The 19,583-nt window shown below is 39.2% G+C and overlaps 1 protein-coding gene across 3 annotated transcripts; it reads right to left on the bottom strand.

Moving 5' to 3' along the window:
• Window positions 1–403: 403 nt before the first annotated feature.
• TACC3 (transforming acidic coiled-coil containing protein 3) lies at window positions 404–19,454 on the bottom strand. 3 transcript variants are annotated; one of them, XM_065837110.2, is made up of 16 exons: window positions 19,331–19,454; window positions 15,600–15,780; window positions 15,323–15,468; window positions 11,941–13,026; window positions 10,661–10,760; window positions 10,013–10,205; window positions 9,220–9,272; window positions 8,212–8,345; window positions 8,010–8,121; window positions 7,153–7,305; window positions 4,787–4,863; window positions 4,655–4,698; window positions 3,527–3,687; window positions 2,178–2,284; window positions 1,852–1,972; window positions 404–574 (listed from the first exon to the last, which is right to left on the bottom strand). In XM_065837110.2, the coding sequence occupies exons 2-16, from the start codon at window positions 15,777–15,779 to the stop codon at window positions 509–511; spliced, it is 2,733 nt and encodes a 910-aa protein (XP_065693182.1). In that variant the 5' UTR covers window position 15,780; window positions 19,331–19,454; the 3' UTR covers window positions 404–508. The 3 variants fall into 3 exon arrangements, with proteins under 3 accessions (XP_065693182.1, XP_065693183.1, XP_065693184.1); XM_065837111.2 differs by having other exon boundaries at window positions 10,670–10,760; XM_065837112.2 differs by lacking the exons at window positions 15,323–15,468; window positions 15,600–15,780; window positions 19,331–19,454 and adding an exon at window positions 13,944–14,054.
• Between the last annotated feature and the right edge of the window lie 129 nt (window positions 19,455–19,583).

Below are 19,583 nucleotides of genomic sequence, written 5' to 3'. Positions count from 1 at the left end.
ATCTGCCCTGCTATTCAGCGCTCTGCTCAGCTTGCCTGCAGAAAAGGAATCATGCCAGCTCCTCTCAAAAAACAAAGTTGCTTTTTTTTTTTCCCATCACTAAATACTTTATAGCATTTGTGACAGGTCAAATCTTGTTATAATCTTGTACTTCTGGAATGTTTCAAGCGAGACAGCAGGAAGTACAAAATAAGTGACATAGCCCATGCTGACCCTCACCAGCAAAGCACATAACCCTGGTGTTCTTCAACAGGGAAAATGCCCAGGGTGAGACTGTTAGAAGTTCTTCCTTTGAGCAACATGTGAAAACATTATGCACGACATTGCCACCTACTGGAAGCAGCAACTGAACCTAAATTCAACGTTTCCTGCAAAAGATAGAGCAAATAACACACAAGACCAGTGCAAATCAAGAGTTTTATTTCTTTCCCACATAAACAATTTAAAAAGTGAGTGAACACACAAGACAGGAAGAGAAACTAGACATATTTACAAGACAGTTAAGCTATCAATTTTTAGCCAGCTTCGAGATCAAATCATCACAGATCTTCGTTAGTTCATCGTTTTCTTTAGTCTGTTGAGACAGGAGAAAAAAAAAGCAGTGAGTCTGAGGTATGCGTAAGCTATGCTACATCCGTGTAGTCAGCTGAGTCACAACTCATGTCTTCCAACATGTGGGACAGAAAGTCCATTTACATGCTAATGACTCCTGCACTTTTACTCTAAAGGACACGATACTTCGTAAAGGTCACCCGACAGCCTCAGATGCCTTAGGAAATGAGTCATAGTCCACTATACAGTTTCTACTTCTTCCACAGATTTTCCCATGATGTGAAGACCAATTGATCTAGGGAAATAACACTATTTGGACTCAAAGCCTGTTTGATGCACTGAAATTCAAGACAGTAACAGTTTAGATTTCCATCTTTGAGACATTCAATTGTGCAGCATGCTGCTTTGATGCTTTTACTGACATGTGGCAATAACTTCCAGTTTGTTATAATTCCTTATATGGTCAAACCATTTTAATAAAAGTGTTTAACATAACTATTACAGTACCTGTAACAGTAACAAAACTAGTTCTGCATTAAATGACTTGTCTCATCTCTCCAGTTACAGGCCACTTTTTCCTCAGCTATACAAACCTTAACCATAAGCTGAAGACTAACACAAATACAAATACTGGACTTTTCCCTAACACGAACGTCTGTATTATCTATTTCTGAATCCTCAACACTGGCAAGGATACAACCATGATGCAGTAGAACCCCTAGCATGCATTTCCAGCAATATGACTCTTAACTCTCCAAAAGCTTTTCTTTGAAGGTTTCTAAAAAAGGAGACTGATATGCTTTTACAAGACACTCTAAGACTGTTGTTATATAAAATATCAAATACAAGGACTAATGCCCTAAATGATATTGAAAGAGTTCAGTCAATACGAAGTCTGTATTAGTGCTAATAGCTTACAAATCGAGGTTATGAACATGCTGAACCAGACAGTTATTCAAGATTCATCCCCAGATTCTGCTCTGGGGCATGTTTAAGTTTCAGATCACCATCTCCTACAGCAGCTCAGACAACATCCTGACACAGGAGCCTGGATTGATCACTTCTGTGACCCACCTACGGGAACAAACCTTTTGCTCCAAAAAAAAAATCTAAACATACAGATAAGTCGACAGAGTTGTGCCTTAAGTTTCAATGCCTATTTCTCAAAGCCTGCCAGGATAGAAACCAATAAAACAAGCACACTTAGCATGGCCATTTCTATGGCACTGGTACAAAGTAATTCTTGACCTAATCTAAGGCAACAGCTTGAAGACACCCACCCATGGCATTTTGACTAACCTTTTGTTCAAGGCTCGTCTCTAAAGACTGGATCCTCATTTGCTCTTTGCGGAGACTGGCTTGCAGCGCTGCAGTCTCTGCTTTTGCTTTGCTTCGTACCTGGGCAATTTCCTCATTTGCTCTGAAATGGAAGCAAGATGGTGTTTACATTCCCTTCAGACAGCACAGCAAAATTGCTCACAGAATCACACTAGATGCTTGTACTTTGGATGAAGCCCCAAGATAACAACATTTTCAGCCAAGTTTTGCTAAAAGTTAATAACATCTTGCAGTAACTGTGATATATATTTCACTCCCAGCACCTGGCTTCTTGACATGGTACTTACTGATGCAGCTTTTCTTCAGCATGTGCCTTTAATGCCTGATATCTCTGCTCCTCTTTTTTAATTCTAGCCAGGTATTCTTCAGCACATTTTTTCAGAGCTTCTTCATTCTGTCTCAGAACCAAGAAACTTGGTTAGTTTTTTATATGCTAGTAGATGGAAGAATCTCTCCACTCCACAAATGGGATGTTTGACTACACTGAAACAGTAATATTTGCTCATAAGAGTAACAAGAATAACTGTGAAGCCCCACAGACCTACACAAGGACTAAAGGTCCCCCCTTACAATTCCTAGCTTTGCAAACAGATTTATTCACCTTATGTCCCTCCCAATACACTGTTTACTTAGTAGCAAACAGGCTTTGGACCCTGACATAAATGAACCCAATGTTAACAGCAAGAAAGTTACCTCAGTACAGACACTATGACACTTTATTTTATTAGCTATTAACAAGTCGGAACTGTTTGAAGTAAGTGCTAAAACTCTGCTAACTCCAGCTCTTGAGTTGAGCAACTCTGTGCTAAGGAAAGGGTTCCTGAATTTCAGGTGGAGAGAAGGAAGGGACACAAGATGTAGGAAGGCTGACATGTGGTAGGAAGGCAAAAACTTAACTCGTAACACAGACATTATGCCTGTTTCTCAAACCTAGACTACCACAAAACTTGTAACAGGTTAGTTCTAAGCTTGAGTAAATAAAGGACATTAAAGGATAACCAAAGGGAAAAGTCTGAAGGCATTTTTTTCAAACACTACTGAATCAAGTTTTATGCATTTCATGCAATAAGAAACTATAGCTTATGCTGCTCTTTAGCTTCATTCCTCTAGTCTCTGAGGGACACTACAGAATGAAGGCCTGATGTTACCAAGATTGGGGGATTTTTGTTCCGTTTTTGTTTGTGGGGTTTTTTTTGGTGGTGTGGTGTGTGTGTGTTTGTTTTTAGCTACAGAACACCAAATAAACTATTAGCATTTTGACTTGCATTAGCAAATCCTCTTTAGCCTCCATTCCACATGATGTAGTGGAAACAAGTTGCCCTTACACAGCAGTCACAACATGAGAGTCTGTCTCTATGATTAACAGAAAAGTGATATGCCTGCAGCAAGAAACAGCTTATTCTTCTGTTTGAAGAAACTTTGGCTTCTAACAGAGAGATCATTATCATACTTTAAGCCAGCAACTAAACACAACAAACCAGTAATTTTTTTAAAGCTTTAAATAAACAACTTAGCACCTGGTTTTACAGGTAGTGCCTATACTAGTTAATTAATGGCTGCTCTAGTAATCCATCATTACCTCTCCACCAAGTTTCATCTATCTTGGAAGGATATTATTTGTGTTATAACATCTTACTTTGCGGTAACCCTCTAGCACTTCTTTCTGTTTTTCAAATCGTTTGAAGAGTTCAGAGAAAGATTTCTCCATAGAGTTGAGATCTGAAATGACTTGTTGCTTCTCTTCCACCATCCTCTGCATTTCTTTCTTTGAAAATTCCTTCTGCTTCTGAGCATCCTCTAAAGAAAGTGGAGTTCACAGGGTTACACTCATGATAGTTATTACATTAGCAGAAAACTAGTTCCATAGTATGGACAGATAACTCCTACACCTTCAATTCTTCCTCTTAAGCAGAAAAAGGGTTTCATCATGCATAAGTCTTCAGATAATGCAAAGAGTTTCAGAGGAGCATAATGCTCCCTAAAGCCGTTAAAAACCAGTTATAAGGTGCTTGCCAAACCATTCTTTTTCCTGCTATGTAGTCAAAATATTACACCCAAGTTTACCATAACAGAAGCCCCAAGTGTTGTGATAAAAGGAATAAAAAAATATTTTTCATTAGATATACACAATAGCTGAAAGATCCAGAGAAGTCTGGCATAACAAGCCAAACTAGCACAGCAAACTCTTTCAGGACAGTTTTGTTAGGACACCTGAGCTATGCTTCCCACAGGCTTAAAGAAGCACAAAAAAGCTGACCTAATATTCAGTCTCCTTAAAGAACTAAATTTAAGCAAGGCACAGATTAGGCTATTCAAGCTTTGAACTTGGAGAATCTACCTATACAACAAGAGTTGCATTTAATATCTTCCTAGCTTTGAAGTTGAAGTAAAGGCCAGATGTGTCCAGCAAGAGCTTCTATTGACATCTTATCACTGAAATGAGGTCAGATAATCAGTTAAACACAAGGTACAGACAACAATCTGCCAGTTTTAATAAACCAACAGCTCACACTCCACTGGAGAATAAGAAAAAGATGTGTTCACGCCTGATTCAGGAAGTCATCATTACCCACCAAGCGACATCACATCTGTATGAATATGCATAAAAGTGTAATAACTACTGTTGTCTGAAACCTTACACTCACCCTGGAAGCACTTGAAATATTTATGCCATCAGAAGTGAAAGATTAACTTCAGTTAGTAACCCGAGGTTAAGCATGCGCCACTGGCCTCAAACTATTCAAAGTATAAATGTGGAACTTACCCATCATTTGTGTTATTGTACTTTCGAACTCAGCAACTATTTTTCTAAAAAACATGAAAAAAATGTTGAATGTAAGTTAGAAAAAGTTGCTTGAGTAAATAAGCTGATATAAAAATCAGGACGTATTCGTACCCCATTTCCTTGTATTCCATATGAAGCACATCATACTTCCTTTTCCATTCTTGAGTCTCCAACTGTTTCTCTTGAACCTTTGAGGGAAAAAGTAAACCTTTATTTCTTGCATGGGAAGAGATACAAGATTTGATACTCAGAACAGTCTGAATGGCAGCTTAGGAATACTTATAACTTGATACAGAGTGCTACATTCTAACTGCTTAACAGAATCAAAATTAAGTGTTTCATTACAAATATGAGTAAAATAAGATGCGGATTGATATGCAGATTTTTATATGCATGATTCCCACTCAGTGTTACCAATATCTCTTTTTAAAGAGTAAGATTGGAACCACCTCAGTCAACCTCTTGGCTACTCTTAACCATCCTATATGTAGATCATAATTCCTTGGGCAGCTATGTTCCCTCAAGAACTAATATCATCTCAGGTGACGTGTATTTACAAGGCAGGCAAAATAAACCACAAAAATCTGCTAATCTTAATAGAGGAAAGTACAAATAATAGAAGTGTACTCTAGTCAAGATCAATTTGCTGTTTGGAATAATTTATACTCAACACTTCATCCTTCCCTATGTTTCCAAATGTAAAGATGCTTCAGTTCATTTAAGAATAACCACACCTATTTCACATCAGCTGAATGGTAACATTAAGCAGCATAAGCACTCTTTGCTAAATGCTTTGTGCAAACTCCATAAATTAATGTTGTCTTGGAGTTTCTGTTAAGAACCTTAACACTGATATTTGACTGCACTGTGTGAGGCCTTCAGTAAGAAGCCCAAAATATATAAAACCACCTGGAATTTTTAACAACACAACGTGATTACTGGTGATTCCACCCCAAAGTCGCACAGTATACTGTAATACACTGATTTTTTTAGTATTTCTTTGAGAAAGCTAGTTTTAAATGTATTGTAATATTTCAGATGTCAGGAAGGGAGGCAGATGTGAAAAAAAGAACGTACCAAAATATAAAGAATTAACAATTATTAGGCTAGAAATAAATGTTACAAGACCAAAAATGGGTGAAGATGGAAAGTGGCTAGAAACTTTCATTTGCAAACTCAGAAGTTGTTCAGTAGACCCAAAAAAACAATACATGCTCCCCTGAAGTGCTGCATTTGCCTAGAAGGGAAACAATGAGGTTTTTTTCCTTTCCTCTCACTCTTGAGTCCTGTCAACAAAAAGTCATTTGAAAATTTGTCTTCCTTTAATGTTAATATAGTAATTCCAAGCATTTTTATGTGTTTATATGACACAGAGCTGGAATCATCCAGTCACACCTGTCTTGCTACAACTACGTTGTCATGTTTAAAATACATCTCTGAAATGAGAGATTCAAGCCCCAATTTTAAGATATTACAAGGTTACCCCCTGTTATTATATAAATTCTTCATTTTAGATCAATGCACTAAGAACTGTCCTGTCAAAGCTGCATTTGTTTTCCTGGGTTAGACAATATGCTGGCTAAAAGTGTCCTCCTAAATGACAGCAAGCAAAAGTTACTCCTAGGGTACAAAGACACTGGTTTTTCTAAGTGGAAGCAAATAACCACAGGTCATCTTTGTCTGGTGTCCTTAGCATCACTGCCTGCAGCAGAGCTAGTCAGGACTTTTGAATGCTCCATGTTCTCCTGAAGGTAATTTTGAAGTGACATGATTAGCTGTAAGGACACTTATGCTTAATTACCTCTCTTAAGTTATTTAGTATTTGTAAGGTTATATAACCCAGAAGCCATAACAAATCAAGTATTCTTCTTTTTGAAGTGAGTGGATACATAAATCTTCTTCCATCAGTAAAAAGGTGGGTGTTCAACAGCATTTCTGTAGTGATATAGTTACAGAATATGCTTAAAATCCCACTAACTGCTTCTCATGTTTTTCTCCTCCAGACCTCACTTTTATTTTATCAGCTGGACATACTGTTGTGCCTCCCCATTCCAGAGGGAAAACAAAGACATCACTGCATTGACTTAGCATTACAGTTTTATCTTGTTTTAAGGAAATAATTGTGTAAGAAGTCTTTCCCATTGCTAAGAAGAGGTATTTCCCACCTGGTCTAATAAAAAGCATTCAGATCACTGATATTAAGCCTAAAAGCATCAGGTAACAGATGCCTTTTAATACTGATCACTTCTAAGGCAGAACCTGACTAACAGTGAAATTTACCACATTTCCTGAGATATTAGCTCTGAAGAGTTCTATACATACTGCTCCTATCAAGCACACAGCAAGCTTTTCAGAATGAGATGTTTATGTCAAGTACAATAGAAAGAATTACCAAGTATAGATATCTATACCAGATAATCTAAACACAAGTGACTTTCAAAGCTGCAAAAAGTTCTGCTTTGGAAGGGTCACCATACCTCTCTCTTAACCAGTTCAACAGCTGCATCCATGTCTTTTTGGCTATATTTTAGCACATCTATAATAGCATCCACTGCAGCGTTTGTGGAAGCAGCAAAAGGGAGCTGAGAAATGTCACTAGTCAGTGAGTCTGGAATAAGGGGTTCTGAGTCCTGTGAAGAGGGGAAAAAAAAAGTGGAGATTCAATAGATTCCAATTTTCATGCCATTGATTAGTTGTATGTAAGTTAATCAACACTAAGTCAACATATTTTACTTAACACCCAAAATACCTCCATGACTTCGTTACCATAACTTTTTTACTTTGTAGATATATTCTCAAACCATGTAGTTATCTTTAAGGTGTAACAGAAACTGCTATCCACCAATTATAGCCAACAGAAACAAAGCAGAAGACACCACACTGTTCCCCACCAGGAAAAAAGCACCATTTCAGGAGGAACTGCTATGGGCAGATCTGTTGATAAAAGGCTGTTCAAACTATAACCCTTAAACTGTAGAGCACCAAGTTTAATCAAAAGAAGTGCTTTTTATCCCAGCGGTGCAATTAAAATTGTGGCTTCAGCTGCAAGAAAGACTTCTTGATTGAAGGATTCTTAAAAAGAGCTCAAAAAATCTCCTAGACCATGTGCAATGTCACCAGTTTCCACAAGAAAGATTTTTAATTCTTAATAAAATTAAGTACACCAAAAAGTTCAACTTTCATATAAGTGAGTATCCAACTTGTTTAAGATAACAGTTTAGATAAGCATTATTTAAATAAGTGATCCTTAGAACATCCACATAATCCAGAACCTAGCCCAATCCCCTTCCCAAAATATCAATATGAAACCAAATACCACTCCAGATGCCCTTACAGGAGCTGTAAATGTTCCCAAGAGATCTAGGCCTTTTGGTTTTTCTTCATTTTGAAGACTTGCTGCAGGCTTTTCAGTTTCCTCAAGTAATTTATTTACATTAGCAACAGGTCTGAAAATGAACAAACATACACCATTACATTCAAGCACTGCCTTTCTTTGTAAAGCTTTGTACTAGAGCCTAGACTAAGTCAATACCTACCCACACTGATGTGGAGCTGTCATGACATTCATGTTTGTTTCAGTAGTACCAGAAATCAGTTTTCTCGGACTGTCTCTCAACAGAGGGTCAAACTTCAAATACAGCGACTGTTTCCTCAAGGCAGACTCCTTGAACTGAGGGTAAAGAGGCATAAACTGGCAGACCTGCTGCTTCGTAGCACACCACACACATCGCACACGCACACACACACACACAAATAATCCTCTGGAGAGAGGGTGAGCCTATTCTTCAGTGGCCAGAGCATTGTTCTCAGGAGGAAAAATTACATAAGAGAACTCTGTGTCCACACATTTAAGTCCTTATGTAATATCAAGTGAACTCCATCTGCTCACAGACAAAACCAAAAGGGCAAATATTCATGAACTACTCAAAACCAGCAGAAGACACTGAAAGGGAAAGATAGTATTGTAAGCCAAACAAGCAGTGCATGTCATTCTTTGTCTTTGCTCATACAACAAGAACAAAAACAGCACGACCAAAAAACAATTTCAGTTCAGCATATTCATTGTAAATTCAGAACCTCTCCTACTCTGGACCAAAGTAGGAGAAAGAATAAGTAAGTTGAACTGATTAGAACATGACATGCCCATTTTAGAGACAGATTTCCTGCAACTGCCCATAAAACAAAAGAAATATTTTCAAAACAATGATCCTGCACTTTCAAAGCATTATGTTCTTGCAGTTTTGGCAACCAGAGAGGTGAAATGTCATCCATCTCAGTTTCACCCCTATTAAAGAAAAATAGCACGTTTGCAAAATGAAAGCATAAGACCTCTGATCCTTAGCAGAATTGCTTATGACTGTTCCTTCGACCACCACCCTCTGTCCAGCCTTGTAGACACATTCCTTTGGAATAGAACCTGTATTTCTGGGGGCAAGTTCAAAGTGAAGTTATTTCACAAAAACATTTCAGGCTTGACAGTTTCATTTTCCTTTCCTCTTCCCTCTGCCAGGGAGGTAAACAAAACATTTCAATGTCATACTTACTGATGAAGACCCAAACTGTTCCAGATAGTCTATTTCTATGCCCATTCCTAGAACTGGAAAAGAAGGAAATGATACAGTGAAGATGCAATATTGTCATATTATCTCAGAGTGATGCACCCACAGACAGAAACAGATCTGTATAAAACAAACCCCTGCTCCCACATAACGAGTTCTAGTTTTACATTTGCTAAAAATATTCTATTTTTATCTTGACATGAAAAAAGTAAAATTAAAAAAAGTCAGGCAAAACTTCTAAGCTAAATGAACTTACAGTTTCCATTTGTCCTCACATACTTGTAAAAACACATGAATTTAACACACAGTTGAGGAACTTCTGTTGTTCTATGGTTAAAGTAGCAAGCACGTTCATAGAAGAGTAAGATGGGCAATCTCGCCATTAACATTACCAGACAGCTCAGATTTGAACAACAAAATAGCTATTTCTCAATACACTGTTTCCTTAATAGCAGAAGTGATTTTAAGGGAGCATTTTTTCAGCACAGAAAGCTGCCAATGAAACTCTAAAAACATTCTGTACCAGCCTAAATTTCATCCTTCCAGGCAACTGAACACCAACAGCCAGCTTTGAATTTAACTTAATCCAGCAAAAGTTAGAAATAAGCTTAAGTACATTTCCCACCCCTGCCAGTCAGGGTGGGTTTTACAGTCCTTTCAGAAGACCAAAAAAAGAGCCAAAAAACAAGAATCCATACCAGAATCTAAGTAGAGAAGTACATACACAGAGGTTACTGTAACAATATACTTTCAGACTGTTCTAAAGAAATGTCCTTACCTTCTGATGATGGTCTGAAGATTTCCACAGGTTCAGTGCTTGCTGTCTGCTCATCTGCTGTTACTTCAGTTCTGTGGGAAGTAGGTTTATTTTCACCTGCAGACACCAACTTTTCTCCACTGTCAGCAGAAACCAAATTATCTTGGGAGGGGACACTAGCTGGAGACATTCTAGACAGCCTCTTTTGCTTCTCCTGATGAGAAAACACAATACTTTTTACTGTTCAAATAGTGATTTAAATACAATGAAAACAATCGCAATAACGATTGGTTCGTCACAAACTAGCTGGGCATTCAGTTTATTATGGCTAGTCAGCACAATAAACCAGGAGTTCCCAGGCACAGAAACTAAACTACCAACAGCTCATATTATACAGGAGACATTTTTTAGAGTCCACACCCCTATGTTTGTAATTATATATGATTCCTGATCAAAAAAGACACTAAATACCAAGGTACCAATTTGGCTGTCTCTGATGTTACCTTCAAAAGACAAGTCTGTACAGTTGATATTCATTCTAGAGATGCTGAAGACACATGAAAACACACATTCTTAGACAAAATACCAAACAGGAGTTTGACAGGTTAAGTGAAAGAACTCTTTCATGGAACAATTTGGTAAGAACTGGTTATCTTTCCTATACCTCACCATGTCTACCTGTCCTAGAGGTGCAGCTTCTGCCCCAACTTCTGGCCCGTCATCTTGAGTTCTCAGCTTGTCTTCTACCACAGCCTGTTTACTGACTTCCCTAAAGCAAATAAAAAAAATTCAAGTCACACAGATAGTCCTGAATTTTGTTTACCAGATACATTGAAGCATTGAACAAAGTAAGTTTATTTCAGAGTTTCTACTGCCACAGTACAGAAAGCTCTAAGGAGGGTGGTGATATAAATTCAGAGTCTTGACAACTTAAGCAACAGAAAGTTCTCCCTCCATCGGGAGCAGTGCTATCTGGGAAGCAGAAAGTCACAGCAGTATCACTTATTCCTATTTGCTTAACACTGTTGTCTTATTTCCATTTGTTAAGACCATTATTTTAATTAAAGATTGGCTTCTCATTTAATTAAGAACAGAATTAATAGCAGCCTGCCACTCTTTCCAAAGTAATGCAGTGATTCTTGGTATAAAGTACAGAACTTCATTAGAGAAGTCCAATACTTTAGCTACTGCTGACAGCACAAACTTAACTTTTCGCCCTGGTAAAGGGCAGCTGATCATGATACACAGGGATCAAGAAAGCAAATGTTTTGTCAAATGAACATCTTGTACCAGTCTAGTTCTGATAAGCACTTAGCTATCTATAGCAATGCTGACATTTTAATAGTTAGTCTTTCTAGGAAAGGCAACACAACATCTCCCATTCTCAAAAAGTTCTACGTGGTACCAAAAAACAAATGCAACTTTAGTGACAAGCCTTTTTTATTGGAGATGCATTCAGGCACAGAAGACATGCAAGGAAGCAACAGCTCCTCAGTTTAGCCAGGACACTACGCAAAGACAACTGCCTACTCCCTTCAGGTGCTGCATGATGTGCAAGTCTGCTGCCTACTTACCTGGCGCTGATTTGGTTTGTGGTGGTGGATTTTTAAGGCAGCAGCAGTCACGCAATTCTCCATATTTTACTCTAATCTTGGAGAATTTGGGAAAGAACCACTTGATCAAAGTACTAATGCTCTTCCCGTATATGCCTGTTGCCTCCCATTTCACCAGGTTTAAGAACACCCTTTGCCCAAAGCTAGCCATCTCAGGATGCTTTCCCCAAGGAGATTTCTGCTGTTGCAAGGCGTTGTTAAAGGTTACAATGCACAACAGAGACAACCTCAGAGGAAGACAAGGAGGTAGGAATCAACTAGTTAGAGATATCGTTTAACTATCTTTTCCTCACATTAGTTCAAGGTGCTTCTACATTCAGATATAGATTTACTTACAGACTTCCAGGAGTTTCAAGAGTTTCACAGATACTTGTCATGCTATCCTGCGCCCCTGGAAGAGGCTCTCTTCTTGATGATGTCCTGTCCTGCTCCTCCTGCAGGTGACCTTCCTGAGGGCTAGGTTTAGAACACTTGGGTGAGCTGGAAATTTTAGAGCCTCCTCCAAACGGATTAAAGTTCGGATCATCACATTTGTCCCAGTCAAACTTATAAGATGATTTGGGAACAGGGATTTCATCGTCCACATTACTTTTATTTTGCACTTCAGTATTCTCTGTTTTTGTTTTGTTAATAGGAGCTTTTTTGGAAGGTGGCTTAATTCCAGGTCTTTTACCTAGTCTCTTCGGAGGTGGCTTTCTAGCAGTGGTATTATCAAAGTCAAATTCCAGTTTTACTGGTCCAGCCTTGGTAACACCAGGCTTTTCTGCAGGTTCCCCTTTGGAGACAGCTGCCTCTTCCACAGGCTTTGACTCTTCTGCAGAGGCTTTTTCTGCTACTGAAACATTATCAGGCTTCGATTCGCTAGTTTTATGAGAATCAGTTACATCAGAACCACTGGGACCTAAGCTGCCAGATAACTGTAGAGGAGGTGTAGGTACTTCTGTTAATCCCACTGAACTATCGATTTGGCTCACACCTGTGGAAACAGACTTCACATCCTGCACAGAGCCACCGATTGCTTGCTCAGGAGATAGCTTGGATTTGTTGGACTCCAGCTCTTTCAATACAGGTTCTTTTCCAGGGAAAATAGTAGTCTCCTCTTCACCTGAGCACTCTGTACTCGCTGTGCTTGAGGCAAAAGCTGTATCATCCAGAAGAGACTCTCTACTTTTTTCAGCAGCTTTTTCAGGGATGCTAGATGCTCTTGCAGAAGACTTTCTTAGATTTACAGGAGAATTCTGCAACTGCGCTGAACTTTGAAAGGGATTGATGTCATTTAAGTTATCAAAATCGAGATTGTAGGAACCTCGACTCTTCACTGGCATCTCATCATCTGGGTAAGGAGCCGCACTGACCTTCTCTGGCATTTGTGTATTTTTCACTGTATTATTTGCTTCAGCTTCAGTCTTTTGTTGACATGTGCTGCATTCAAAAAAAAGTAAGGTCACCCATGCTATAGCTATTTTTAAGACATCCTTCAAAATCATCTTTAGAAATACATTTGCACAAGTAGCTTTGTATGCTCAGAGTAATCCAATTTTTTTGAGACTTAAGGCAGCTGACAGCAAAAGATTATCATACAGCAAGAATTCAGTTGCCACCTTAACAGTCAGAAGTTACGAACTCTGGTACACAGAGATCAATCCTTTAAACTAGTCAGTATTCTTAAGCTACCTGTTCTACACAGGTATATTACCTCAGATACTATACACCAGTCATCACTGGAGCCTGTTTTACTTACTACAGCACATGGACACCTCTATTTCACTTGACTGTGAAATTCAGATTGCTTAGGAAGAGTTATTAACAACAAGCACAACTAGTACTACATTTTCAAATAGATTCATCTGTGAGTCATGACAGACTCATAAGTCTATGGACCAAACAGAGTCATGATTCAGGTTCTCCAATTCTAGTGATTACTTTGGTCACTCTGCAGATATTTTTCCCCTGAAAGAATGCACAGAATCTAATCTATGATAGCCTACAGAACCTAGACTTGAGGAACTCTAAACTCTGTACAACAGCAGATCTGAAGAGCAAAGCAGTATGCAAGAAAATACTTCTCCAGTAAGAGACAAATAAGATTCTCTAGCAGAAGAAACAGGTTAAAGAAAGTTTGTGCACTCACTACTGCAGGTATTTTACAATTTATTGCTCTCCACGTTACTTCCCCAAACTCTACTCAACTTCTAAGTCTTAGCCTCAGACTACAGAGAGTTAAGCCATTACTTCCTGAAACAGGATTTCCTCCCATTGTTTTGTCCCTTCACGAAGTTATTATTTCTATGTGCCATCCATATCTGCCGTAGAACAGAACATGATTAAAAGTCACTTACTAAAGACACCACTTTGATAAGCTCGAAAGCAAAGGCTGAGATAAAAGTTCAGGAAGCTCTTCTCACCAGCTCTGAGTGCCTCTTCCCTGCAATAGCCCAGCCCCAGGCTTGTTCAGCTGCTCTGGCCCCTCCCTTTCTCCTTCAGTCTTTAACCTGATAAATGCCAGTCAAGAGCAAAACACCTGCTTGAAACTTCAATTTATTGAGACTAGCCAAAAGTGACACCCCTCAGCAACACCCAGTCCTTTCACTTATTTGCTACAAGCAGATCCTTACATTTTAAAGTAGAAAGAATACGTACAGTAAAAGCGATATCTTGATATATAACTATGTCCTAACTAAAACCATAAATGCTATTAAGTCATTTAAAAATTGCAGTGGCTAGCTCAGAAGTACTTTTCTAAACTAGAGTATGCATGTAAGTTAACAGCCAAACATTTAAATGTTCCCATATTTCTCCCTTGTCCCCTTCCCCAAAAACAAGAATAGGGGTCAAATGAAAGTAACTGGGTAATTAAAAACAAGGAAAAGGATGTATTCCTTGCGGAAGTCAAAGCTAAGATCTGAGATTTCTTGCCACTGGGAATTAAAGATATCAGATGTTTATATATGCTTAAAAAAAGAGATGTAAGAGTCAGTAATGAAAAACACATATTGAGCCTTATTAAATAACATTATAATATTCCATATTATTCTACCATTGTAACAATATTTCTAGTAAAGGAGAGTTGCAAAACCCCAAACTGGGACACTGCAGACTTCATGCTCTTCTCTAGACAGCTACCATGAGCCACTTCGAGACCCAGGCTGCTAGACTATAAACGCACACAAACTTGTTTGTACTTGACATTGATGTTATATGCAGTTTGTGTTGCTAGATTTTCTTCAATCTTAACATTCATTGACTCAAGGTGTCAATTCAAGATAACTTTTCAGAAGATATATCTTAAGGAGAAAAATCTAAAGAGAAAACTATACTCTACATACAACAGAAGACATTAATATTTAGCTTCAGAATAGTTGTAGTGTCACATAAAAGCCTTACTGTAGGAAAGTTTTGTGTTATCTGCCTAATGCATCTCTTTTCTCTTAAGCTGTTTATCCATATTATAAGTCATCTCTACAAAATCAGTTACTGATGAATTAGAAACTGAGTTTAGTATTCAATATTACAACCAAGATAAAACTCTTAAAAGTAACAATAATTATATCTGAAAACGTTTGTGCAAAGTCAGCATTAATTTTGATCCTTTTATGTAGTTTACATCTTGTTATAAAATACAAACTTATACTTTAACTAGACAGGTTTATGGGGGAAAAAAATTAACCTGAGTATGCCCCACATTGCTAATACTACTAGCAGTGAACACGTTACTTACTCAGCATCGAAGGATGCAGATAGAAGATCATCCACCAAGGCATCACCGCAATCATCAAGTGTGAAAGTGGCATCAAGTTTGTCAGTCATAGGAGGACTTAAGATTTTTCGAGTCTGAGGATCTCTTAGAGGAGTTTGAAAAGTTACCTTTAAGAAAGGGGCAAGTAGGAAGAAAAAAAGGAAGAACATGAACACCACAATATTTTCAAGCTTCAAATAGCACATGCAGCAATGATCAAAGGAGAAATGATATAATCAATACAAAAGCAAAAGTTTACCTTCATAGCTTTTGCCACACTTCTTGGTGGCAAGTTTTCTTTCTGGGACAGGCGTAGAATGGAAGGTCTCCCTGTAGGTTCCGGAGGTGCAAAGAAAAATCCACAGTCTTCCGCTGTTAGATCATCATTGACGTTTCCTCCGTTTTCTCCATTTTCTGCATTTAAAATCTGCAGACTCATTCTAGAATATCAACACATACACCATGGCAGCATGAATGAGAGGGTGTGGTCAGCCAGATGGACTGTCAGATAATCGAAGTAGTGGGAAGCCTGGCACTGGCTAGCAAAGATTAACACTGAAAATCTTCATACAAAAACGTGCATCTCAGAAGACTCCAAAAGCATCTAAGTGCAGCACCGCACGGCTCCTCTGCTTTTGTGAAAGGCCTGAGAAGTTAATTGTTACACTTTCCACAGTTAACATTATGTCCTTACTAATTAAGCTGTCCATCCTTTAAAGGGATCTCTGTCATTTGCAAATTTCTTCATTCCCAGTCCCTTGAAGCCACCATCGACTTGGAGTCATGTCTCTCCTAACAGGGCATCTAGCTAACCAAAATTACAGCTTTTCTAAGGGGCAGATGACAATCATTTCTCTATTTTATTCACGTGGTCTCATTGCTACATTGCACCTCACTGAACAGCAACAACAAATTTGGTTAGTTAGTTAGGGTGTCTTTAGGATCACAGTCCTGAATAAAGTTACTCAGCTTTTTCCTGCCCTGTTTGAGCACATACTGCTTTTGTAAGAGACATAGTGCTTAAGAATCCTTCGCAGCACAGACATTATTGGTACAGAAATTGGAAAAAAAAGAATTAAAAAAGCATTTCTTAAATATTGTTCTTACAGTGGACACGCGTAAGCTTTAGTGGACCATGGAGGCTGATCTCATCTCACTAGTATTTCAAGTGTGAAGGACTTGACTCTAAGATTACAGGTAAAAATAAGTTAGGAATAGAGAAAGAACACATCAAGTATGCCAGGCAAGCCAGTACAGTAAAGGTATTTGAACTCTGTCTACCTTTTATTCCCACTGGAGCCTCTACTGTTATTAAAGGTTTAACATTACTGCTCAGTAATGCTACTGCTGTTTCTTTAAAACAGACAAACCCCAAAACAGGACCAGAGCACAGAAGGCACATTACACAAGATCCAGGCATAACCATCGTCCATCCAACACGACCCCTGAGAAACAGCTAGTTGTCTTTCAAACTGCTTACAAGGGGATTTCTTTCATAATAACTTGTGTTATATTATATTGCTTATGCAAGATAATCAGTATCATCAAGTGGAGGAGAGACATGGGCTTTCTGCAATGGATAACCATTCTAAATTATTTGAAATGCTTTATTTGATCAAACAGCTAAGCCTTAGCTTGTTTTTCCATCCTCCACCATGCAGTCAAGATTAATTCAGAAAAAATCAACTGAGAATTTCAAATTATTGTCTTAGTTGTCATAAAGAGGTAACAAGAACACTTCCACTGAAAACTTTAAGTCACATTTTTAATCTCATTGCCCTTATGTATTCAAATTTCTGTATTTAAGTCTCTGCACAAATTTCCCCACTCTTACATTAATCCTCATGGGAAAATTCGCTTTATACTCTGCACTGAACTCAGCTGCTTTGTCTGTGAGCCCAACAACAGTGCTTTTAATCACCAATGGAATGCAAACAATGGCTACAGAAGCAAGAGTAAGCCTGTATTAGCTCTTTAATTCCTTCTTTATTCTTCATCATATTCATACTTTAACCCAAGTTATTTTATACATAAAGTATTTTCATATTAACATCTTGTAGAACTTGAAGTGAACTTCATTACTTTCCTTCATTCCAAACTAAAATCAAGACAAAAGATCAAATGGATCTTTACAGACTATAGTTGTTTACTGTAATTACTTTAGAAACAAAGCCTAAGACATGAAAAAGTTGGCAACACCTTTAAAATAAAACCCCTAAGTAGGAGAGGTTAATTTGGAGAATTCCTCAGGTTTGTCACTGAGCTATAATACTTGTGCACCATTGCTAAATCAGATCATTAAAATGCCCAGTAAATTGACACCATAGACATACACCAAGTTTGTCCAGCATTTTAGATATTGAGGCTTAAAAATAACACACACCCCACTCCTTTCTAGAATTAAATCACTAAAGTACTTCAGCATCTGTTTAAAATATTTGCAACCAAGATTTTATCTAAATTCTATTTCACAAGTTTATTTGCTAGTAGCTGCGATCAATTGAAAGGGATGCTTTATTAAAGGCATATTTTTCTGTAAAGCAGTGTCCAATGCATTAAGTGTTGTGAAAGGCAGCAAGTTTTCCCAGTATGGCAAATCAAGTTCACAAAAATGAAACTGCTCCTAGCTTTAGAATAATATTCATCCAGGCTCAAGCAGCAGTTTGTCATCCTGTTTGAGAATGAACATAAATTCAATGACATCAGATAATTAAAGCTTGGGTAGCTATAACTTGTAAATTAAGGGTTTCATGGCCACTACCTACTTAATGATCACTGGGGCATATAACATCCAAATCACTAACGTGGTCTCAAATACCAAACGGAGCTGTTGAACATACAAAGATAGAATTTTTCTACTTAATCACACTTTTAAACTTCTCCAGCAGCTAAGATGCAGAGTACTTCCTCACAGAGCAAGTTAGTATGTACTATAAATATTTCCATACAAACTGACACAGAGATTACTGCTATACATATATATATATATATATAAAAAATATATATTTTTTTTTAGTGCAAATATCTCGAGTCAGAACAAATCAACACTCTTCTGGTTAACAGACTCCTTCACGATCACGAATGTCCCCTGACTACAGAAGTCACTCGACTCTCAACAGAGCGTCTGAGGAAGGGGAATTCACAGCAGTTTTAGCCAAAGCCAAGCTTTCGTAGACAGAGGATGCAAATCGAAGCCCAGAGGCCTAGTTAACGCCCGGAGCAGGCGCTTGGGGCCAAATAGCTTGTAGCATGGAAACAAAAGATGGCCTTGACCTTCCCGGCTGAGTCAGAGGCAGCCGGGGCGGGGACCAGCGGTGTGGGGCTCCTCCGGGCCGGGCATAGGAGAATAAGCAAGGCCAGGGAAGCACGGTCCCTGCCCATCGCTGCCCCAACCATGCTTTAAGTTTGTTTGGTTTTGTTTTTTTTTTTTTTTAAAAATACACCCAACCCTCCTCTTGCATAGCCCCCCAATGCTCCTACGTCACGACAGCCCCATATCACCCACCCCAAAACTCAGCGGAGTGCCCCCAACAACCCCCGGCCGCCTGAGCTGCCAGAGCCTCCATAGCCCCACAAGACCCTCAGAAGTGCCGACGTGTATTCGTCCATTCACCCCGTACTCAGAGACCCTAAAGTCCTTGTCAGCCCCATATCCCTCTCAAAACACATAAAGACGCTCTCAAGACCCTCCCGAGCCCCACCGCGCCCCCAAACTCATAGGGTAGCCCCTGAGCTGCCCTTCCATCACCCCCAAAGCTCTCGGGGCCGCTTCACCCCCAAACTCACAGAAGTTCCGCACAGGTCTTTTGTCCCAAGCTCACGAAAGTGTCTGTGAGACTCCTCGACAGGGGCTCCCCCAACCCCACACCACCCTCAAGCTCGCAGAGGGAGCCCCTGAGGCTGCTCCCCCACTCAGTCCCACACCACCCCAAGCTCCCCCCTCATCCCTCTCACACCCAAACTCAAAAGTGCATCCCAAGGGACCCCTACCTGCCGGCTGAAGCCCGCAGACGCTCAGCTAAGGCGATGCACCGGTCCTGGCTGGCGGAAACTCCCCCACAGCTGCAGCCACAGCCGAGCAGCGCCCCCTCCACCACCGCCGCAGGATTTCAAATTTCAACGGCAGCCCCGGTCTGCCAATGAGGAAGCGGCATTCGAAACGTATCCGCCAATCAAAAGAGCGCTCTGAGGGTGGGGCGGGGACAGCTGCGACACTTGGCCGATGAACCGGTGGTTTGATGGG

This window comes from Patagioenas fasciata, chromosome 4 (genome assembly GCF_037038585.1).
Source record: "Patagioenas fasciata isolate bPatFas1 chromosome 4, bPatFas1.hap1, whole genome shotgun sequence".
Taxonomy (NCBI): Eukaryota; Metazoa; Chordata; class Aves; order Columbiformes; family Columbidae; genus Patagioenas; species Patagioenas fasciata.
This window is presented reverse-complemented; position numbering and strand designations above follow the sequence as displayed.

Excerpts from the sequence above, each read along its gene's own strand:
- TACC3 (XM_065837110.2), bottom strand. The coding sequence starts at position 15,779 with ATGAGTCTGCAGATTTTAAATGCAGAAAATGGAGAAAACGGAGGAAAC. Across the intron at positions 1,973-2,177 it reads GCTGAAGAAAAGCTGCATCA|AGCAAATGAGGAAATTGCCC; the intron begins GTAAGTACCATG and ends CTTCCATTTCAG. Across the intron at positions 575-1,851 it reads AGACGAGCCTTGAACAAAAG|ACTAAAGAAAACGATGAACT; the intron begins GTTAGTCAAAAT and ends CTGTCTCAACAG.